At 47.9% G+C, this 23355-nt stretch overlaps 1 protein-coding gene across 5 annotated transcripts in view; it reads right to left on the reverse strand.

The window, feature by feature from the left end:
- Positions 1–23355, reverse strand: part of LOC135540057 (forkhead box protein P4-like) — a 188427-nt gene that overhangs the window by 59334 nt on the left and 105738 nt on the right. For all 5 annotated transcript variants that reach the window (XM_064966382.1, XM_064966380.1, XM_064966381.1 and 2 more), the window contains exon 3: positions 15444–15533. In XM_064966382.1, coding sequence (XP_064822454.1) covers positions 15444–15533 — 90 coding nt within the window. The remainder of the gene's footprint in view (positions 1–15443; positions 15534–23355) is intronic.

Consider the following 23355-nt stretch of genomic DNA (forward strand, 5'->3'; position numbering starts at 1 on the left):
TAAAGGGCTGATTTGACTTTGTAAACAAGATTGGCCATAAATACTAACACCCCCTACCTCCCCCCCCCTCCCTCACTCCCTCCCTGTGTTATCAGCTGCAGCCTGTGTGTCGGGCCCTGTCCAATCCCTTATTGTAAGCTGCCGTATCGTGATCAAACAAGCCATCCATAACCCAACACACTCCCTCATCACAGGGAGAGGAGGAGAGAGGGGGAGACTGAGCGGGAGGGTAAGGAGTAAAGGGAACAAGGGGAGACAGGTACAACAGGGGTGGCTGCTAAGAGAGCAAAGTCTATCCCCCTGTCTTTCTGTGTGTCTGCAGAGGAAGAGTTATTTACCCATGAGGGGAAACCAATGATGTGTATAAACCCTGGATGACTGACAGGGGGCGCTGTATTGAAGCCACCGCACAGCCATCTTAGTACTCCTCTATTGTAAAACCTTACAGACACCATAACGCATACTTTTAAGCAGGTGTGGTTGAGGAGCGGGTGAGGGTGAGGGAGGGGTTGTGTACGCTTGGCGTCATGCCAATTTGGCTCTGCCTGCACCGCCGATGCTGCTCGTCACTCTTGGCTGGAAAATTAAAACCTGTAATTAATTGCTCTTGTGCATCCCATTCTCTTCGCCTGTCACACACACACACACACACACACACACACACACACACACACACACACACACACACACACACACACACACACACACACACACACACACACACACATTCTCACTCCCTGACAACCCATACATTCTATTTTATACACATGCTCATTGACATTTTCAAGTTGCAGGCGCAATAATTACTGCGTTATAGCACCTTTCTGTGTGTTGGTGGATGCACTGATGGCAGGCATGAATGTGTGTGTATGTGTGTGGAGTGGGGGGGGGCGGTGTGTGACAGGGGCTGAATGCTGAGTTGTTAAGGTTTGACGGCATTAATTGCCACTATAATCTAATATCACAAAGCGGTGTGATTACGGAGGCGCGCAGTGCAGCGGCTATACCTCGCCACCGCCTCCCAGCGCCAGGGAGAAAACAAAAGGGGCGCCATTAGCGGTTTGACGGGCCCTAACAAAAGACGCTCACAATGTGGAATTATATTTTCATTCGGCTTTGTCTCTCCCCGTGAATGATTTCTCCCCTTTCATTGCCCTGTGAATAGGGGAGAGAGTGAAAAGCCAGGCGATTTGAAGTCAGCCATTTATTAAATGCATTTAATTTTTCACTCTCCTCTCTCTTTTTTTGAGGGGGCATTGCATGTTAATTTAAAAGAGAGAGATGCGAGGTAGATTAGAAGCGGAAGTGGAGAGGGGGAGAAGGGGGTGAGGGAGGGAGTGAGGTGGAATGAGACAGCTTACAGGCTGCACTCTAAAACCAAGACAAAGCCACACACTTTCCCTTTCAGAGAGACCGGAGAGAAAGGACGGAAGGAACGGGGAGGGAAGTGAAAGAGAGGATAGAGAGATATGGAGTAATTACAGACAGGATGAATCATGGAGGGGGATTGGTGGAATTTGTCCAATAGAAACTAGACATTTGTCTACCTGAATTTGTCCAATAGAAACTCTCGTTTTCGTTGCAAAACGTTTTGGACTAATGATTACACCCTTGGTCTGGTACAGGCCCAAAGCAGCCTGTATGTGTGTGTGTGTGTGTGTGTGTGTGTGTGTGTGTGTGTGTGTGTGTGTGTGTGTGTGTGTGTGTGTGTGTGTGTGTGTGTGTGTGTGTGTGTGTGTGTGTGTGTGTGTGTGTGTGTGTGTGTGCGTGCGTGCGTGGTGCGTGTGTGTGTGTGTACGTAAATGTATGTGACAGACACACAGCACCAGCAGAGACTTACGGAGGTCAACCTTCGCCAAAGAGAGACACAGAGCAAAGGGAGGAGTAGGAGATGAGGAAAGAGAGGTGAGAGTGAGAGGGGAAGGAAAGAGAGGGGGAGGAGAGAAGGGGGGGGAGAGGGGAAGGAAAGAGGGGGGGAGAGGGGGAGGAGAGAGAGGGGAAGGAAAGAGAGGGGGAGGAGAGAGAGGGGAAGGAAAGAGAGGGGGAGAAGAGAGAAGGGAAGGAAAGAGAGGGGGAGGAGAGAGAGGGGAAGGAAAGGGAGGTGAGAGAGGGGGGGGGGGAAGAGACACAGCCCTGTCGTTTTCAGAGAGTGGAGGGATAATTAGAGAGGATGTTTGAAGAGGGAGTTTAACTGATTAACAAAGGAACAGAGGGAGAGAGGGAGAGAGGGAGCGAGAGAGAGATGGAAGGAGAAAGAGGAAAAGGCATTGTGTCCCAGAGGGTTGGGAAGAGGGATAGAGAGGGTGATGTATCATGCATTTCAATGAGGCTCCATCTCTCTCTCCTCTCCTCCCCTGATGACTTTTCATTCCCAATCTCTGTTTTCCATTTCAGATGAAATCACATGGATGTGAGCAGCTATATGGAGCACAGCTGGGCCAGCTAATAACCACAGTGTAGACTTTAACCGGAATGCATAGCCTTTTAAAATGGCCATCATTTGTGAAAGCAAAGTTAGTTGTACTGTATATGTGACGAACATGATGACATGGCAAGTTGCAGACTTCCAAACTCTTTTAGGATGATGACTCTACAATATGGCTGAAGAGAGAGCTAGGGAAAGGGCCTTTTTCTCTTCCATAGGGGCTTGATGAGGAGCCAGTGATGTGTAGGGGTGTGTTGGTTGAGGGGGGGTGGTATCATTTCCAGTGTCAAGGGCAGTCTAGCTGTAATGAGCTTTGCACTAAATGACCGTATTTAAATACACACACACACACACACTCTCTAAACGACTGTATTTAAATAAAGCCGTGATGAATACTGCAGTATTCTCTAGAGGCTCCTCTGCCAACTCATATTACTGGCTAATTAACACATGGCGTGCTGCCGCACACCGAGACACACATACACACATACATACATACATACATACATACATACATACATACATACATACATACATACATACATACATACATACATACATACATACATACATACATACATACATACATACATACATACATACATACATACATACATACATACATACATACAGTCGTGGCTAAAAGCTTTGAGAATGACACAAATATTTATTTCCACGAAGTTTGCTGCTTCAGTATCTTCAGATATTTTTGTCAGATGTGGAATACAGAATGGAATACTGAAGTATAATTACAAGCATTTCATAAGTGTCAAAGCCTTTTATTGACAATTACATGAAGTTGATGCAAAGAGTTAATATTTGCAGTGTTGACCCTTCTTTTTCAAGACCTCTGCAATCTGCCCTGGCATGCTGTCAATTAACGTCTGGGCCACATCCTGACTGATGGCAGCCCATTCTTGCATAATCAATGCTTGGAGTTTGTCAGAATTTGTGGGGTTTTGTTTGTCTACCCGCCTCTTGAGGATTGACCACAAGTTCTCAATGGGCTTAAGGTCTGGGGAGTTTCCTGGCCATGGACCCAAAATATTGATGTTTTGTTCCCCAAGCCACTGAGTTATCACTTTTGCCTTATGGCAAGGTGCTCCATCATGCTGGAAAAGACATTGTTCGTCACCAAACTGTTCCTGGATAGTTGGGAGAAGCTGTTCTCGGAGGATGTGTTGGTACCATTCTTTATTTAATACTGTGTTCTTAGGCAAAATTGTGAGTGAGCCCACTCCCTTGGCTGAGAAGCAACCCCACACATGAATGGTCTCAGGATGCTTTACTGTTGGCATGACACAGGACTGATGGTAGTGCTCAGAGAAAATGACTTTACCCCAGTCCTCAGCAGTCCAATCCCTGTACCTTTTGCAGAATATCAGTCTGTCCCTGATTTTGTTCCTGGAGAGAAGTGGCTTCTTTGCTGCCCTTCTTGACACCAGGCCGTCATCCACCAGTACAGAGCTTGCTCAGGAATGGCAGCACGCAGGTATGAGTGCATCTTCACACACAGTGAGGCGAAGGCTTTTGGAAGTCCTTGCAGGTAACCATGATTGACAGAGGACGAACAATGATTCCAAGCACCACCCTCCTTTTGAAGCTTCCAGTCTGTTATTCGAACTCAATCAGCATGACAGAGTGATGTCCAGCCTTGTCCTCGTCAACACTCACACCTGTGTTAACGAGAGAATCACTGACATGATGTCAGCTGTTCCTTTTGTGGCAGGGCTGAAATGCAGTGGAAATGTTTTTTGGGGATTCAGTTCATTTTTATGGCAAAGAGGGACTTTGCAATTAAATGCAATTCATCTGATCACTCTTCATAACATTCTGGAGTAAATGCAAATTGCCCTCATACAAACTGAGGCAGCAGACTTTGTGAGAATTAATATTTGTGTCATTCTCAAAACTTTTGGCCACGACTGTACACACACACACACACACACACACAAACACAAACATTAATATTTTTCATTGCGTGTAATATACATGTTAAATTGTATTTTTTTTCACACACACAGACATGTGTAGCACAGTATGGTGAGAGAAGGGAAACGGTATCTCCACCTCCCTGTTAGACTAACAATGTACAGAATTGACAGTAATTCACACCATGCATCCTTCACCCCCTTACCCTCTGTGAGTGTTTTGATTATTGTGTTGTGTACATGTATATGACTGTGTGTACATGTATATGACTGTGTGTACATGTATAAGACTGTGTGTACATGTTTATGACTGTGTGTACATGTATAAGACTGTGTGTACATGTTTATGACTGTGTGTACATGTATAAGACTGTGTGTACATGTATAAAACTGTGTGTACATGTTTATGACTGTGTGTACATGTATAAGACTGTGTGTACATGTATATGACTGTGTGTACATGTATAAGACTGTGTGTACATGTATAAGACTGTGTGTACATGTATAAGACTGTGTGTACATGTATAAGACTGTGTGTACATGTATAAGACTGTGTGTACATGTATAAGACTGTGTGTACATGTATAAGACTGTGTGTACATGTATAAGACTGTGTGTACATGTATAAGACTGTGTGTACATGTATAAGACTGAGTGTACATGTATAAGACTGTGTGTACATGTATAAGACTGAGTGTACATGTATAAGACTGTGTGTACATGTATAAGACTGAGTGTACATGTATAAGACTGTGTGTGAGTGTGTGACGGCTGCCCAGAAGAGTGATGTGAGAGAAAGGACCCTATAATCAGAGTATTAACAGCCTCTCCATCTAAGTGATCTATCCTGCCTGACGCTATATGGGGACACACAAGAGGCAGATCACTGAAACGATGACAAGGAGAAGGCATGAAGAAAAGAGAAATAGAATGACACAAACCTCTTCTCCCCCCCCGTCATGCCCTCTCACGTTAGGAACAAACCTCAGCGCTGTTTATCGCTGTCACTAAGAATTACCTACCTCACCCTGGGAGGGACCACTGACACACACACAAAGGCACAGAGACAGACAGACACACAGACAGACACACAGCGACAGACACACAAAGAGTCTGCTATCCCCCCTTTTCATGGTTTTGACTAGAAGGGATACCGCTAATATCAAAAGTGACTTTTCGTAGCAGGTTAGGAGAATCAGTTTAAGGTTTGGAAAAGGGTCAGGGTTGGCTAATATGCAAAAATCCCCCCTGACGCGAATCGAATATGCACATTTTTACATCACTTTGACATTAGCGGCATCCCTTCTAGACATGGCCCTTTTCCATCCTGTCATCTTTCTGTCATTCTCTAATTTCTCGCCCCATTGGCTTTCAGCCCACACTATATCTCTCTCTCCCTCTATCTCTCATGGTGTGTGGATAACTCCTCTGCTTCCTGTTGATTCGGTTATGATTTGTTTATTTATACAATCTTCTCACTGTCCCCTCCTTCCCTCCCACTCTCCATCCCGGCCTCCCTCCCTCCAGGTAAACATGCTGTCGTTACTCATTAGGCTGAGGAACGAGGGATGAGGGAGGTGAGAGTGGCCGTTAGCAGTATGGGGAATAACAGAGGAGGAGGAGGAGGAGAGGAAAACAGAGGAGAGGAGATAAGTGGCAAGGAGAAGGAAAGTGAAGGAGGAGAGAGGAAAACAGAATACCTGTTGGACTGAGAGGAGCAAAGGAGGAGAGGAGGGACTACCTACAGGCTCGGAGAAGAAAGGAGGGTGAATCTCAGGCTCAGGCCCCAAGCTTCATTAACAGAAAGAGAGAGCAGACGTAAATATCTCCTTTGTCTGAAACTCCCTGTCTCCCTTTCTTTAATGTCTACCAGGGGCAGGGGCCACATTTCTCAGGGGGGAACTGATGAGGGAAGCCAGGTGGGGCTAGTGTTTAAAGCGTTGCCCTGCCCACTTCAAACAGTTCCCGGGGAGAAGGAAGGTATTATTTTATGAGAAGGGTGAAGGCTGCATGTGTGTGTCAGTGTGTGTGTGTGTGCGCTGAAAATGAAGGTTGAGGCCTATTATATGAGTGTGTGTATAGAGAATGAAAACTCTCATTACAGAGTTGATGACAAACACACCAATGGGTTACCAGGTGTTTGTCTCTACCTGTAACAGAAGATACCAGGCCTTCTCTCCACCCCTATCTAAGAAAACAACATGGGCCTTACAGGGAAGACAGACTGGATGGATACTGTATTATTTATGTAAATGGACTAGATTCTTCCACAGGCCTTTGAAGACCTGTGGAGGAGTGGGTAGTAAGTAGAATCATGTCATGACGTTGCTCGTGAGAGGAGAGAGGGGTTAGAGATACCGCAGAGAGTGCAAGGAACACATGTTCAGAAGAACATAATGTAGGTCGACCAGAGTGGCCTTGAAAAGGTCAAGGAGAGCCTCAGATGCAATATTTTAACAACCAACGTTTCAAAAGACAAGCTGTCTTCATCAGGGTATAATGACTAACACTGCGGGTCACTAGTTTATATAGTTTGGAAGGACCCACAGGTGTCTGTAATCGTGGCCGGTGTGGCTTGATGTCAATGGTTGATTTACAGATATAAATAAAACAGAAAAAATATAAATGGACAGCACATGATCAGAGATATAAATTGGCCACATTGGCCACATAATCTGAAGCCATTCTTGTGATTAACCGTTTCAAATGTGCCAAATGCTCTGCAGTTGTGCATTTGTTATTCTAATTTAGTAGCTAGTTATCTAGCTAGCTAGCTAAGTGGTTATCTTCTTGCAAAATCAAGCTTCTTGGTAATAGCAGAGAATCCCCTCCTGAATCAAGAGCCTTGCTGTCTAATATTGTTATTGTGCGTGCAGCAAACTGTGAGTTGCATTTTTAAGTTACTTGTATAACTTTATGAGCTGGGATGTTTGTCCTGCAAATAGTTACTTGTATAACTTTATGAGCTGGGATGTTTGTCCTGCAAATAGTTTGTCAGAGACAATGTTTGCATGCGCTCGTTAGCATTTAGTTAGCATTTAGTTAGCATTCACTATGGGGTTTTTACATTCGTTGGCATTACTAACCTTCATTTTAAAGAGGCTCACTGTGGTTTGAAAATAGCCTGCTTGTGTTCAGTGCCGGTATTACAGGATATACCGGGATGGCACAAGGTCGGTATACATGCACACAAATACACACCTCCCTCTGACGGGCCAGACAAATGGAAAAACCCTTCTGGAGCGGACGGCCTGAGACCAGCAAGTTCAAGTGGAAAATCCTCCTCCTTTATCCCTCCTCCTCCTCTCCACCCCCCTCCACTCTCTCCATCTAACGCCCCAGTGCTTCAGAATAAAAATGACAACACATTTCCAGAGGGAACGACACACACACACACACACTTTGGGTACTTCAGAGGGAATGACACACACACACACACACTTTGGGTACTTCAGAGGGAAGTGTAAGAGGCCGTTATCGACCCGCCTTCATTACTGATTTCACTCATGTTTCAAATCACAAAATAGAGTTTCACACTCCACTACCCAAACTCTCCCTCTCCATCCCCTCCCCACTATCCCTCCCTCCTCTACCTCTTCATCCTCCCTTCACTCCACTACCCAGACCCAAACTCTCCCTCTCATCCCCTCCCCACTATCCCTCCCTCCTCTACCTCTTCATCCTCCCTTCACTCCACTACCCAGACCCAAACTCTCCCTCTCATCCCCTCCCCACTATCCCTCCCTCCTCTACCTCTTCATCCTCCCTTCACTCCACTACCCAGACCCAAACTCTCCCTCTCATCCCCTCCTCACTATCCCTCCCTCCTCTACCTCTTTATCCTCCCTTCACTCCACTACCCAGACCCAAACTCTCCCTCTCATCCCCTCCTCACTATCCCTCCCTCCTCTACCTCTTCATCCTCCCTTCACTCCACTACCCAGACCCAAACTCTCCCTCTCATCCCCTCCCCACTATCCCTCCCTCCTCTACCTCTTCATCCTCCCTTCACTCCACTACCCAGACCCAAACTCTCCCTCTCATCCCCTCCCCACTATCCCTCCCTCCTCTACCTCTTCATCCTCCCTTCACTCCACTACCCAGACCCAAACTCTCCCTCTCATCCCCTCCTCACTATCCCTCCCTCCTCTACCTCTTTATCCTCCCTTCTCTCCACTACCCAGACCCAAACTCTCCCTCTCATCCCCTCCCCACTATCCCTCCCTCCTCTACCTCTTTATCCTCCCTTCACTCCACTACCCAGACCCAAACTCTCCCTCTCATCCCCTCCCCACTATCCCTCCCTCCTCTACCTCTTCATCCTCCCTTCACTCCACTACCCAGACCCAAACTCTCCCTCTCATCCCCTCCCCACTATCCCTCCCTCCTCTACCTCTTCATCCTCCCTTCACTCCAGCACCAGACCAGAATTCCCCCCCTATATACCCCTATCCCTCTACCCCCATCCTCTTTTCACACACTGTCAATACACCATATAACCCCAATAACCCCCCCCCCCCATCTATCAAATAAAAGGAGAAAAACTGCCAACTAAGCACTTTCATTGAGTGGACAAAAGGAGTGCTTTGGGAAAAACACTTTGGGGAAAAAAGCATAGAAACTGTCTGCAGTGCAAACTGTTTTAAGTGAAATAGGTCTTAGCCCCTGATTCACTGGGCTAGCTGTGTAAGCTCTCAGAACTGGTCTTGACTAACCTCAAATGAACTTAAATGGACGTTTTAGGTTATCAAAACAAGCTAACATGCCCAGTATGCATAGAATCCTCACACATAAACTTTCAGTTTAAGAATTACATGAAGTCATCAAGATTTAGTGGTGAACTTTATTTGAGGAAAGTCTGAATTAGATAAGTATGGCTTAGATAAGTCTGTTTCAGGCACAGGAGGTTGGTGGCACCTTAATTGGGGAGGAAGGTCTCGTGGTAATGGCTGGAGTGGAATTAGTGGAATGGTATCAAATACATCAAACATATGCTTTGATGCTGTTCCATTCGCTCTGTTCTAGCCATTATTAGGAGCCGTCCTCCCATCAGCAGCCTCCACTGGTTTCAGGGTCAGACTAAAGGGAAGGACCTGTCTATTCTGACACAGGGCAGAGTTCAATCTGATGTGACAGACACAAGTTGGGTGGAAAATACAATGAACCGGGTTTAGCATTCACAAGTAATGCTAAAGATATTCTAAAGTAACCTAAAGTGAATCTAAACTAAGCAATGTGATATCAACACTGTGTTCTTTTATTTAGTATAATTTGATCTGTAAAGGTGCCATAGCCCCCCCCCCCCCTGTTCTTTCTCTCTCCCTCAGTGCCGGTGCCAGGCTCCCTCCACTGACACAGAGAAGAAAGGGAGGGAGGGAAGCTAATTACCATTTCTCTAATGAGTCTTCATTTTTTCTAATTAAATAAGCTCCTTAATAATACATGAAAACAGGACATTCCACACACGCCAAGCTATTCGATTACACACACATACTGTACATACATGGTCTGGAGCCAAACGTGTGTGTGCCAATTGTGTGCGTGTGTGTGCCAACTGTACCAAAGTGTGTGTGGCACAGACTGCATTGTGATGCACATGTGTCAGGTCAGACAGAGAGACGTCCCAGAAGGAATTCCACTACAGAACACTACTTTTGACCAGAGGGCTTTAGGGAACATGATGTCATTAAAGACCTTTTTCAGCTCAGTCCCAAACTTCCCCTATCATTAAAAAACTCATTTCAAAAAGTAATAATAATAATACAAAAGGTGAGATATGAAGACATATAATGAGGAGAGGAAGGAGAGCAGTGGAACTCCCTCTCTGTCTCTCTCCCTCTTCGTTACTCTCCGTCCCTCAGAGAGAAGAGAACCATCTAATTATCGAGCTCCAGAAGATGCCATTATTCGTTAGGCCTCATTTGCATGTGTGAGAGCCCAACCTGAGCAGCAGCCATTTTGTGCCTGAAGTGAGTCGCTGTGTCACCAGTCGCTCAATAGCTCCTCTGAATTGACTGGATTAAATGCCTTTTTCCCCGCAGCACTCACTCACTCACACACCCTCTCACTCACTCACTCACTCACTCACTCACTCACTCACTCACTCACTCACTCACCCTCTCACTCACTCACTCACTCACTCACACACCCTCTCACTCACTCACTCACTCACTCACTCACTCACTCACTCACTCACCCTCTCACTCACTCACTCACTCACTCACTCACTCACTCACTCACTCACTCACTCACTCACTCACTCACTCACTCACTCACTCACTCACTCACTCACTCACTCACTCACTCACACACCCTCTCACTCACTCACTCACTCACTCACTCACTCACACACCCTCTCACTCACTCACTCACTCACTCACTCACTCACTCACTCACTCACTCACACACCACTCACTCACTCACTCACTCACTCACTCACTCACTCACTCACTCACTCACTCACTCACTCACTCACTCACTCACACACACTCTCACTCACTCACTCACTCACTCACTCACTCACTCACTCACTCACACACCTCTCACTCACTCACTCACACACCCTCTCACTCATTCTTCCTCTCTGCCATTGTATGATTGCATCAATTACTTCAGTGGAGCTACCAAGATATGAAATTATAAAATATTCCTTTCAATAAAAGGTGCTGTTGAGCTTATAGTCACTTGGAGCAGAGAGAGAGAGAGAGAGAGAGAGAGAGAGAGAGAGAGAGAGAGAGAGAGAGAGAGAGAGAGAGAGGGAGAGAGAGGCCCTAAACAGAGAGTACACACTGGCAGAAAACCTGACCACTGTGACTGACCCAAACTTAAGGAAAGCTTTGACTATGTACAGACTCGGTGAGCATAGCCTTGCTGTTGAGAAAGGCCGCCGTAGGCAGACATGGCTCTCAAGAGAAGACAGGCTATGTGCTCACTGCCCACAAAATGAGGTGGAAACTGAGCTGCACTTCCTAACCTCCTGCACAATGTATGACCATATTAGAGAGACATATTTCCCTCATATCTACTGGGTGAAATACCACAGTGTTCCATCACAGCAGCAAGATTTGTGACCTGTTGCCACGAGAAAACGGCAACCAGTGAAGAACAAACACCATTGTAAATACAACCCATATTTATGCTTATTTATTTTCCCTTGTGTACTTGTGTACCCATTTGTACATTGTCACAACACTGTATATATATATATAATATGACATTTGTAGTCTTTATTGTTTCGAAACTTCTGTATGTGTAATGTTTACTGTTAATTTGTATTGTTTATTTCACTTTTGTATATTATCCACCTCACTTGCTTTGGCAATGTTAACACATGTTTCCCATGCCAATAAAACCCCTTGAATTTAATTGAAATTGAATTGAGACAGAGAGAGACGGGAGACAGGAGACAGGGAGGAGACAGAGAGAGAGAGAGAGAGAGAGAGAGTCAGGAGACCCTAGCCAACCATACACTCATTGGATGTGAGTATGTTGAGACATGGAAATGTTTGTAGCTATGTGGGGATGAGGGTAGGGGGGCGACAGCTCACACAGTAGTGATGCCATGAAGTACAGGCAGGGGGAACGGAGGTACAGGCAGGGGGAACGGAGGTACAGGCAGGGGGAACGGAGGTACAGGCAGGGGGAACTGAGGTACAGGCAGGGGGAACGGAGGTACAGGCAGGGGGAACGGAGGTAGAGGCAGGGGGAACGGAGGTACAGGCAGGGGGAACGGAGGTACAGGCAGGGGGAACGGAGGTAGAGGCAGGGGGAACGGAGGTACAGGCAGGGGGAACGGAGGTACAGGCAGGGGGAACGGAGGTAGAGGCAGGGGGAACGGAGGTAGAGGCAGGGGAACGGAGGTACAGGCAGGGGGAACGGAGGTACAGGCAGGGGGAACGGAGGTACAGTTAGGGGGAACGGAGGTACAGGCAGGGGGAACGGAGGTACAAGCAGGGGGAACGGAGGTACAGGCAGGGGGAACGGAGGTACAGGCAGGGGAAACGGAGGTACAGGCAAGGGAAACGGAGGTACAGGCAGGGGGAACGGAGGTACAGGCAAGGGAAACTGAGGTACAGGCAGGGGAAACTGAAGTACAGGCAGGGGAAACTGAGGTACAGGCAGGGGAACGGAGGTACAGGCAGGGGGAACGGAGGTACAGGCAGGGGGAACGGAGGTACAGGCAGGGGGAACGGAGGTACAGGCAGGGGAAACGGATTACAGGCAGGGGAAACTGAGGTACAGGCAGGGGGAACTGAGGTACAGGCAGGGGAACTGAGGTACAGGCAGGGGAACGGAGGTACAGGCAGGGGGAACGGAGGTACAGGCAGGGGGAACTGAGGTACAGGCAGGGAAAACGGATTACAGGCAGGGGAAACGGAGGTACAGGCAGGGGGAACTGAGGTACAGGCAGGGAAAACGGATTACAGGCAGGGGAAACGGAGGTACAGGCAGGGGGAACTGAGGTACAGGCAGGGGAACTGAGGTACAGGCAGGGAAAACGGATTACAGGCAGGGGAAACGGAGGTACAGGCAGGGGGAACTGAGGTACAGGCAGGGAAAACGGATTACAGGCAGGGGAAACGGAGGTACAGGCAGGGGGAACTGAGGTACAGGCAGGGAAAACGGATTACAGGCAGGGGAAACGGAGGTACAGGCAGGGGGAACGGAGGTACAGGCAGGGGGAACTGAGGTACAGGCAGGGAAAACGGATTACAGGCAGGGGAAACGGAGGTACAGGCAGGGGGAACTGAGGTACAGGCAGGGAAAACGGAGGTACAGGCAGGGGAAACGGAGGTACAGGCAGGGGGAACTGAGGTACAGGCAGGGGGAACTGAGGTACAGGCAGGGGGAACGGAGGTACAGGCAGGGGGAACTGAGGTACAGGCAGGGGGAACGGAGGTACAGGCAGGGGAAACGGAGGTACAGGCAGGGGAAACGGAGGTACAGGCAAGGGAAACTGAGGTACAGGCAGGGGAAACGGAGGTACAGGCAGGGGAAACGGAGGTACAGGCAAGGGAAAACGGATTACAGGCAGGGGAAACGGAGGTACAGGCAGGGGGAACGGAGGTACAGGCAGGGGGAACTGAGGTACAGGCAGGGGGAACGGAGGTACAGGCAGGGGGAACTGAGGTACAGGCAGGGGGAACGGAGGTACAGGCAGGGGAAACGGAGGTACAGGCAGGGGAAACGGAGGTACAGGCAAGGGAAACTGAGGTACAGGCAGGGGAAACGGAGGTACAGGCAGGGGAAACGGAGGTACAGGCAAGGGAAACTGAGGTACAGGCAGGGGAAACTGAAGTACAGGCAGGGGAAACTGAAGTACAGGCAGGGGAAACTGAGGTACAGGCAGGGGAACGGAGGTACAGGCAGGGGGAACGGAGGTACAGGCTGGGGGAACTGAGGTACAGGCAGAGGGAACTGAGGTACAGGCAGGGGAAACTGAGGTGAGCCACGAACAAACAAGACAAATTAGAGCGAGAAAGGGAAATGGAATAAAAGAGAGAGAATGAGAGAAAGAGAAGAGGGTAAACAACAGAGAAGTGGTCGATAGGCAGAGAATGTAGACGAGCAAGAGACCAAAAAGAGAGAGAATGAGATAGACATCGAGAAAACGATAAATGCCCAGGGGCTTGAGACAAACCTCTGTGAAAATCTGTGTGTGTGTGTTATCACAGTTATCTTATACAGTGAGGTATAAATTGTGAATAAATTAATTCCTTTGGGGCCAATCTGTTATGGAAGAATCCGTTGTTCCAGCTCTATCCTGCCTCAGTTTGTTAGCTAACTTTACTAGACCTCAGAATGTCCTATCTTCATCTCTTCTTTTTTCTCTTCTCTGTTCTTCTTCTCTGCAGTGGTAGCAGTGAGTGAGAGTTTAATGTAATTATTGATGTTTGTTCATGAACAGAGCGCTGCACTAACGAGAGACCCTAACGAGAGACCACGCTGTTCAACCAGAATGGCCATCACCTCTGAGCTACACCCCTTCATCCTGACAACAGAACAAAGCCGCCAAACCCTCCTCCTCTCCCTTTCCTCCTTTATATTGTTCTTTATTACGATACTCTTTGCTTTAGACAAGTTATTTATTTGGACCTAACAAGTGTCCCAGTCTGAGGCACAGTAATATGACTGTAATGTTTGCGTTTTAGTGAGAAGAGAAAGGTGTTTGTCTGTCAGTGGGGATCCTGCACTCTAGCTAACCCCACACGTTCTACTCACTGAGGAATTCAGCTCTGAAAACAGCCTAGGCCCCATCACTACAAAGACCCCTTTCACAGAGAGAGGGAGAAGGAGAGAGAGAGAGAGAGAGAGAGAGAGGGGGGGGGGAGAGAGAGAGAGAGAGAGAGAGAGAGAGAGAGAGAGAGAGAGAGAGAGAGAGAGAGAGAGAGAGAGAGAGAGAGAGAGAGAGAGAGAGGGAGAGAGAGAGAGAGAGCGAGATAGAGTGAGAGAGAGAGAGAGAGAGAGAGAGAGAGAGGGAGAGAGAGAGAGAGAGAGAGAGAGCGAGAGAGAGAGGGAGAGGGAGAGAGAGAGAGAGAGAGAGAGAGAGAGAGAGAGAGAGGGAGAGAGAGCGAGATAGAGTGAGAGAGAGAGAGAGAGAGAGAGAGAGAGGAGAGAGAGAGAGAGAGAGAGAGAGAGCGAGAGAGAGAGGGAGAGGGAGAGAGAGAGAGAGAGAGAGAGAGAGAGAGAGAGAGAGAGAGAGAGAGAGAGAGAGAGAGAGAGAGAGAGAGAGAGAGAGAGAGAGAGAGAGGGAGAGAGAGAGAGAGAGAGAGAGAGAGAGAGAGAGAGAGAGAGAGAGAGAGAGAGAGAGAGAGAGAGAGAGAGAGAGAGAGAGAGACGGGGAGACAGAGAGGGAAAGGGAAAGGGAGATGGAGGGGGAGACGGAGAGGGAGACGGAGGGGGAGACAGAGACGGAGAGAAGCAAAGAGAAAGGGAGACAGAGAGAGCGAGAGAAAGAGAGAAAAACAAAGGGAGACATAGGGAGAGAGTGAGAAAGACATAGGCAGAGAGAGAGAGAGAAAGAGAGAAGGACATAGGAAGATAGAGAGAGGGAGAAAGAGAGAGATGCGTACTGTGTGTGTTCTGACCTGCACCGGGCTCTGTTTCACCTCGTTGCTGCTGGGGGAGTTGAGTCCAGATGCCTGTTGGAGGAGGAACTGTCTGGCTGCCTGCAGGGCCTGGTGGGGGGGAGAGATGTTTGTATTGTTTATTTCACATTTATTTATTCATTTCACTTGCTTTGGCAATGTAAAAATATGTTTTCCATGCCAATAAAGCCACTTGAATTGAAATGAGAGAAAAAGAGGGGGGTGGGGCTAGACAAGGAGGAGGGTCTCAACCTGCACCTCATAACACTTTCAACAGATGTATTCACACACACACACACACACACACACACACACACACACACACACACACACACACACACACACACACACACACACACACACACACACACACACAGGTATGGTAACTCACTACTCACAGACACACACTAATAACCACATACTGTGGAAATGGCAGCCTGCCACACACACACCATACCCCAGTGCCCACTCCCTCTGCCAAGCTGCCAGGCCTGATTTCCTCAACACCAGAGAACCCCACCTGGCATAACACTGTGTGTGGTTCTCCCTCCTTTTCTCTCCTCCCTGCCTCTTCCCTCACTTGACTGCATCCTTTCTGTGTGTCTTTTCCTTTCCATAACCATCTCCCATTGCATCCTCCTCCCAGCCTCTTTCTCCTCACCCTGCTTCTCCCTTGTTCATTCCGCGTCTCCCTCTCTCCAACCCTCTATCAGGGTGCCAAGTGGGCTCTTTGCATCCACTCAGGGTAAAGTGTGTCAGTGAATATGTGTGTGAGCCAATGTGGCGTGAATCTGTGTCCTGGAGCTTTGACACAGTGTTCCTCCATCCTACCCTCTCTACCTCCTTTTCACTCTCCTTCCTTATTTTGCTGCCCTCAAGTGCTGCCTATTCACATATCCCTACAAAAAATAGGCCTTCCTCCTGCTCTCTCCCTCCCTCCCCTTTTCTCCCTCCTTCCCCTTTTCTTTCTCCCTCCCTCCCCTTTTTTCTCTCCCTCGCTCCCCTTTTCTCTCTCCCTCCCTCCCCTTTTCTCTCTCCCTCCCTCCCCCTTTCTCTCTCTCTCCCTCCCTCCCCTTTTCTCTCTCCCTCCCTCCCCTTTTCTCTCTCCCTCCCTCCCCTTTTCTCTCCCCCTCCCTCCCTCTATTATTCCTTGTCCTTTTCCCCTCAGGGTGTGTGTATAGACAGTCTTTGTGTCAGGGTGAGTTCCCGAGACCATGTCTCTGTTTGAACACATGAGAGAGAGGTCTCAATCTAGTGTCCAAAACACACACATACACACACATACACACCACACACATACACACACATACACACCACACACATACACACACATACACACCACACACATACACACACATACACACCACACACATACACACACATACACACCACACACATACACACATACACACCACACACATACACACACATACACACCACACACATACACCAACACACACCATAAATCAGCACAGAGAAACAGGGAGGAGAAGGGGTGAGACAGCAGGATGCACATTGCCTTCCTGACTCTCTGAAAGGGGGGGAAGGTTACTCAGTAAATATTGATTCATATGAAAAAATGTGGGATGTGGCTGTCCAATCTAACGGACAGAGAACTGTGATGTGGAGTGACACACCGTGTTACCCTAAACTGGAAACTATTACTCAATCAGCTTTCTGAGAAAACAATCATTTCACAAGTCTGTTGTATCGTATATTGTTATTGATATTACTAATAGTTCCCTATTATCTGTCCTGTGGCTGTAATAGTGGGTTGGCTAGAACTGAGAGTGTGAAAAGACAGAGGGAGAAGGAGAGAGGGAGGAGGAGAGAAGGAGAAGGAGAGAGGGAGAAGGAGAGAAGTAGAAGGAGAGAGGGAGAAGGAGAGAAGGAGAAGGAGAGAAGGAGAAGGAGAGAAGGAGAAGGAGAGAAGGAGAAGGAGAGAGGGAGGAGGAGAGAAGGAGAAGGAGAGAGGGAGAAGGAGAGAAGTAGAAGGAGAGAGGGAGAAGGAGAGAGGGAGAAGGAGATAGGGAGGAGGAGAGAAGGAGAAGGAGAGAGGGAGAAGGAGAGAAGGAGAAGGAGAGAGGGAGGAGGAGAGAAGGAGAAGGAGAGAGGGAGGAGGAGAGAAGGAGAAGGAGAGAGGGAGAAGGAGAGAAGTAGAAGGAGAGAGGGAGAAGGAGAGAGGGAGAAGGAGATAGGGAGGAGGAGAGAAGGAGAAGGAGAGAGGGAGAAGGAGAGAGGGAGAAGGAGAGAGGGAGAAGGAGAGAAGTAGAAGGAGAGAGGGAGAAGGAGAGAAGGAGAAGGAGAGAGGGAGGAGGAGATAAGTAGAAGGAGAGAGGGAGAAGGAGAGAAGGAGAAGGAGAGAGGGAGAAGGAGAGAGGGAGAAGGAGAGAAGGAGAAGGAGAGAGGGAGGAGAGAAGGAGAAGGAGAGAGGGAGGAGGAGAGAAGGAGAAGGAGAGAGGGAGAAGGAGAGAGGGAGAAGGAGATAGGGAGAAGGAGAGAGGGAGAAGGAGATAGGGAGGAGGAGAGAAGGAGAAGGAGAGAGGTAGGAGGAGAGAAGGAGAAGGAGAGAGGGAGAAGGAGAGAGGGAGAAGGAGAGAGGGAGAAGGAGAGAGGGAGAAGGAGATAGGGAGAAGGAGAGAGGGAGAAGGAGATAGGGAGGAGGAGAGAAGGAGAAGGAGAGAGGGAGAAGGAGATAGGGAGAAGGAGAGAGGGAGAAGGAGATAGGGAGAAGGAGAGAGGGAGGAGGAGAGAAGAAGAAGGAGAGAGGGAGAAGGAGAGAGGGAGAAGGAGAGAGGGAGGAGGAGAGAAGAAGAGGAGAGAGAGAAGACAGAGAGAGGAGAGAGAGAGTAGAGAGAGAGGGGGAGAGAGAGATAGGAGAGAGAGGGGAGAGAGAGAGGAGAGAGAGGAGAGAGAGAGTAGAGAGAGAGTAGAGAGAGAGAGAGAGAGAGTGAGGAGAGAGGAGAGAGTGAACGAGTAGAGAGAGAGGAGAGAGAGAGTATAGTAAGAGAGGAGAGAGAGAGAGAGGATAGAGAGTATAGAGAGGGAGGAGAGAGAGAGTAGAGAGAGAGAGATATGGAGGAGGGAGAGAGTAGAGAGAGGAGAGAGAGAGGGAGGAGAGAGAGGAGAGAGAGATAGAGGAGAGAGAGAGAGAGAGAGAGAGAGAGAGAGAGAGAGAGAGAGAGAGAGAGAGAGGGAGAGAGAGATACTATAGAGGAGGCCCCTGTGTACAATCACATTAATGGCCTAAGTATAGAAAACCATCTGCATCAAACACACTTGCTACTTTTGCTGAGACCGCAATTAAAATACACACACACACCACACACACGCCTTCACACTTAAATAACACTGTAAGGCTACCCCTGGAACTCCCTCCCATATGTTGGTTTGACCTGAGCCCCCCCCCCACACACACACACACACACACACACACATACGGCCCGCCCAGCTTTCTGGCATGTGGTGTGAATTACTCCTCACTCTTTGTATCAGCTCAAGCAGACGTGTGTGTGTGTGTGTGTGTGTGTGTGTGTGTGTGTGTGTGTGTGTGTGTGTGTGTGTGTGTGTGTGTGTGTGTGTGTGTGTGTTGGCCCAAGCAGACACGTCTGGCAGCAATAATGGACAATTCTGTCCAAATTACCTCCCTGATTACTACTATATTAAATAGGCATTTATGGCTTTCACTAACGCTACTACCACGTAGAGGTGATGCCTGACTCCTCTAACCCTCCTCTCCTCTGTGTGGATCCTGCAGTAGGTGATGCCTGACTCCTCTAACCCTCCTCTCCTCTGTGTGGATCCTGCAGTAGGTGATGCCTGACTCCTCTAACCCTCCTCTCCTCTGTGTGGATCCTGCAGTAGGTGATGCCTGTCTCCTCTAACCCTCCTCTCCTCTGTGTGGATCCTGCAGTAGGTGATGCCTGACTCCTCTAACCCTTCTCTCCTCTGTGTGGATCCTGCAGTAGGTGATGCCTGACTCCTCTAACCCTCCTCTCCTCTGTGTGGATCCTGCAGTAGGTGATGTCTCTTCTCATTTCCTAAATTGATAGCTGTTTGAGTCAAAATAGCATTCATGTACAAAACAAAATTGGTTGGTAAACTTTCATTTCGTATACTGTAATATTGGCAACACTTCTTTGTTTGTTGTAAAACGTGGCAGAATGCAATAGTTTCACTACTTGTCTTTCTCTCTTTCACACACCTCAAAACACAGAATAGTTACTTTACATCCAGCACCCATTTAGTTTCGCTCTCCTTTCTGGCCTGACACCTCTTCTCCTCTTTTTCCCTGACCCCAGCATGCACTTGCATTGTAGAGTAACCCTCCATCCCCCTCTCTCTCTAACCACGGTGGCATTCTTGCAGGGCGCACTGCACCTTTAAAGAAAATATGAGGGAGGCCAGAGAGGGAGGCCCAACAACAGAGTCTTTGTGCTGCTGCTGAACACAGGCACGCACACACACACACACACGCACGCACGCACACACACACACACACACACACACACACACACACACACACACACACACACACACACACACACACACACACACACACACACACACACACACACACACACACACACACACACACACACACACACACACACACACACACACACACACACACACACACACACACACACACACATACACACACACACACCCCACTGGTGTCAGAGGAGAGGAGGGAGGAAGGGAGAGGAGGGAGGAAGGGAGAGGGGGAGAGGGGGAGGGGGGGGGGGGGGAGGGAGGGAGGGAGGGAGGGAGGGGGGGAGGGGGAGAGGTGGGAGGGAGAGAGGGAGAGAGGGAGAGGGGGGAGGGAGGAAGGGAGAGGGGGAGAGGAGGGAGGGAGGGAGGGAGGGAGAGGGGGAGAGGGGGAGGGAGTGTGTGAAAACACTTCTCAGAGAGTGGACTCCATTCCTCCACCCGTTGCTGGAAGGTACATTAGATGACAAATATGCAACAACAAACAGAGCTAGGGCAGACCTCTCCCTGCGTGCCTCTCCCAGGCTTTGTTTGTGTGTGCTAGTATGTGTGTGTGCGTGCATGTGCGCGAGTGGGTGTGTGTGTGTGTGTGTGTGTGTGTGTGTGTGTGTGTGTGTGTGTGTGTGTGTGTGTGTGTGTGTGTGTGTGTGTGTGTGTGTGTGTGTGTGTGTGTGTGTGTGTGTGTGTGCGTGCGTGCGTGTGTGTGTGTGTGTGTGTGTGTGTGTGTGTGTGTGTGTGTGTGTGTGTGTGTGTGTGCCTGGCTCAGGTTGCTAAAGCAAACAGGTCTGCTGTGATGAATCTGGACTCTAATCCGGCTGTGTTGGAGCGAGACAGCGAGAGAACGCAGGAGCAGCGGAGAAATAAAAACAGAGGGAGGGAGGGATAGAGATAGAGGCAGAGAGAGAGTGAGAGAGAGAGATAAGCAGAGAGAGAGAGAGATAGGCAGAGAGAGAGTGAATGAGAGAGAGAGAGAGAGAGAGAGAGAGAGAGAGAGAGAGGGAGGGAGAGAGAGAGAGAGATAGGCAGAGAGAGGGTGAGTGGGAGAGAGAGAGAGAGAGATAGGCAGAGAGAGAGTGCGTGAGTGAGAGAGAGAGAGAGAGAGAGATATAACAAAGAATAAAGAGCAAAAACATATACATGATCAAATACAGATCTTAGAATAAACTATTAAAGACTACCAGAACCCACTGGATTCTCCAATTACATTGAATGAGTTACAGGACAAAATAAAACCCAAAAAGGCCTGTGGTGTTGATGGTATCCTCAATGAAATGATCAAATATACAGACAACAAATTCCAATTGGCTATACTAAAACTCTTTAACATCATCCTTAGCTCTGGCATCTTCCCCAATATTTGGAACCAAGGACTGATCACCCCAATCCACAAAAATGGAGACAAATTTGACCCCAATAACTACCGTGGAATATGCGTCAACAGTAACCTTGGGAAAATCCTCTGCATTATCATTAACAGCAGACTCGTACACTTCCTCAACGAAAACAATGTACTGAGCAAATGTCAAATTGGCTTTTTACCAAATTACCGTACAACAGACCATGTATTCACCCTGCACACCCTAATTGACAACCAAACAAACCAAAACAAAGGCAAAGTCTTCTCATGCTTTGTTGATTTCAAAAAAGCCTTCGACTCAATTTGGCATGAGGGTCTGCTATACAAACTGATGGAAAGTGGTGTTGGGGGTAAAACATACGACATTATAAAATCCATGTACACAAACAACAAGTGTGCGGTTAAAATTGGCAAAAAACACACACATTTCTTCACACAGGGTCGTGGGGTTAGACAGGGATGCAGCTTAATCCCCACCCTCTTCAACATATATATCAACGAATTGGCGCGGGCACTAGAAAAGTCTGCAGCACCCGGCCTCCCCCTGCTAGAATCTGAAGTCAAATGTCTGCTGTTTGCTGATGATCTGGTGCTTCTGTCAACAACCAAGGAGGGCCTACAGCAGCACCTAGATCTTATGCACAGATTCTGTCAGACCTGGGCCCTGACAGTAAATCTCAGTAAGACCAAAATAATGGTGTTCCAAAAAAGGTCCAGTCACCAGGACCACAAATACAAATTCCATCTAGACACTGCTGCCCTAGAGCACACAAAAAACTATACATACCTTGGCCTAAACATCAGCGCCACAAGTAACTTCCACAAAGCTGTGAACGATCTGAGAGACAAGGCAAGAAGAGCGTTCTATGCCATCAAAGGGAACATAAATTTCAACATACCAATTAGGATTTGGCTAAAAATACTTGAATCAGTCATAGAGCCCATTGCCCTTTATGGTTGTGAGGTCTGGGGTCCGCTCACCAACCAAGACTTCACAAAATGGGACAAACACCAAATTGAGACTCTGCACGCAGAATTCTGCAAAAATATCCTCCGTGTACAACGTAGAACACCAAATTATGCATGCAGAGCAGAATTAGGCCGATACCCACTAATTATCAAAATCCAGAAAAGAGCCGTTAAATTCTATAACCACCTAAAAGGAAGCGATTCCCAAACCTTCCATAACAAAGCCATCACCTACAGAGAGATGAACCTGGAGAAGAGTCCCCTAAGCAAGCTGGTCCTGGGGCTCTGTTCACAAACACAAACACACCCTACAGGGCCCAGGACAACAGCACAATTAGACCCAACCAAATCATGAGAAAACAAAAAGATAATTACTTGACACATTGGAAAGAATTAACAAAAAAACAGAGCAAACTAGAATGCTATTTGGCCCTACACAGAGAGTACACAGCGGCAGAATACCTGACCACTGTGACTGACCCAAAATTAAGGAAAGCTTTGACTATGTACAGACTCAGTGAGCATAGCCTTGCTATTGAGAAAGGCCGACGTAGGCAGACATGACTCTCAAGAGAAGACAGGCTATGTGCTCACTGCCCAAAAAATGAGGTGGAAACTGAGCTGCACTTCCTAACCTCCTGCCCAATGTATGACCATATTAGAGAGACATATTTCCCTCAGATTACACAGATCCACAAAGAATTCGAAAACAAATCCAATTTTGAAAAACTCCCATATCTACTGGGTGAAATTCCACAGTGTGCCATCAGAGCAGCAAGATTTGTGACCTGTTGCCACGAGAAAAGGGCAACCAGTGAAGAACAAACACCATTGTAAATACAACCCATAATTATGCTTATTTATTTGATCTTGTGTCCTTTAACCATTTGTACATTGTTAAAACACTGTATATATAATATGTCATTTGTAATGTCTTTATTGTTTTGAAACTTCTGTATGTGTAATGTTTACTGTTCATTTGTATTGTTTTTCACTTTATATATTCACTTTATATATTATCTACCTCACTTGCTTTGGCAGTGTTAACACATGTTTCCCATGGCAATAAAGCCCTTGAATTGAATTGAATTGAAT

This window comes from Oncorhynchus masou, chromosome 5 (genome assembly GCF_036934945.1).
Source record: "Oncorhynchus masou masou isolate Uvic2021 chromosome 5, UVic_Omas_1.1, whole genome shotgun sequence".
Classification (NCBI taxonomy): domain Eukaryota; kingdom Metazoa; phylum Chordata; class Actinopteri; order Salmoniformes; family Salmonidae; genus Oncorhynchus; species Oncorhynchus masou.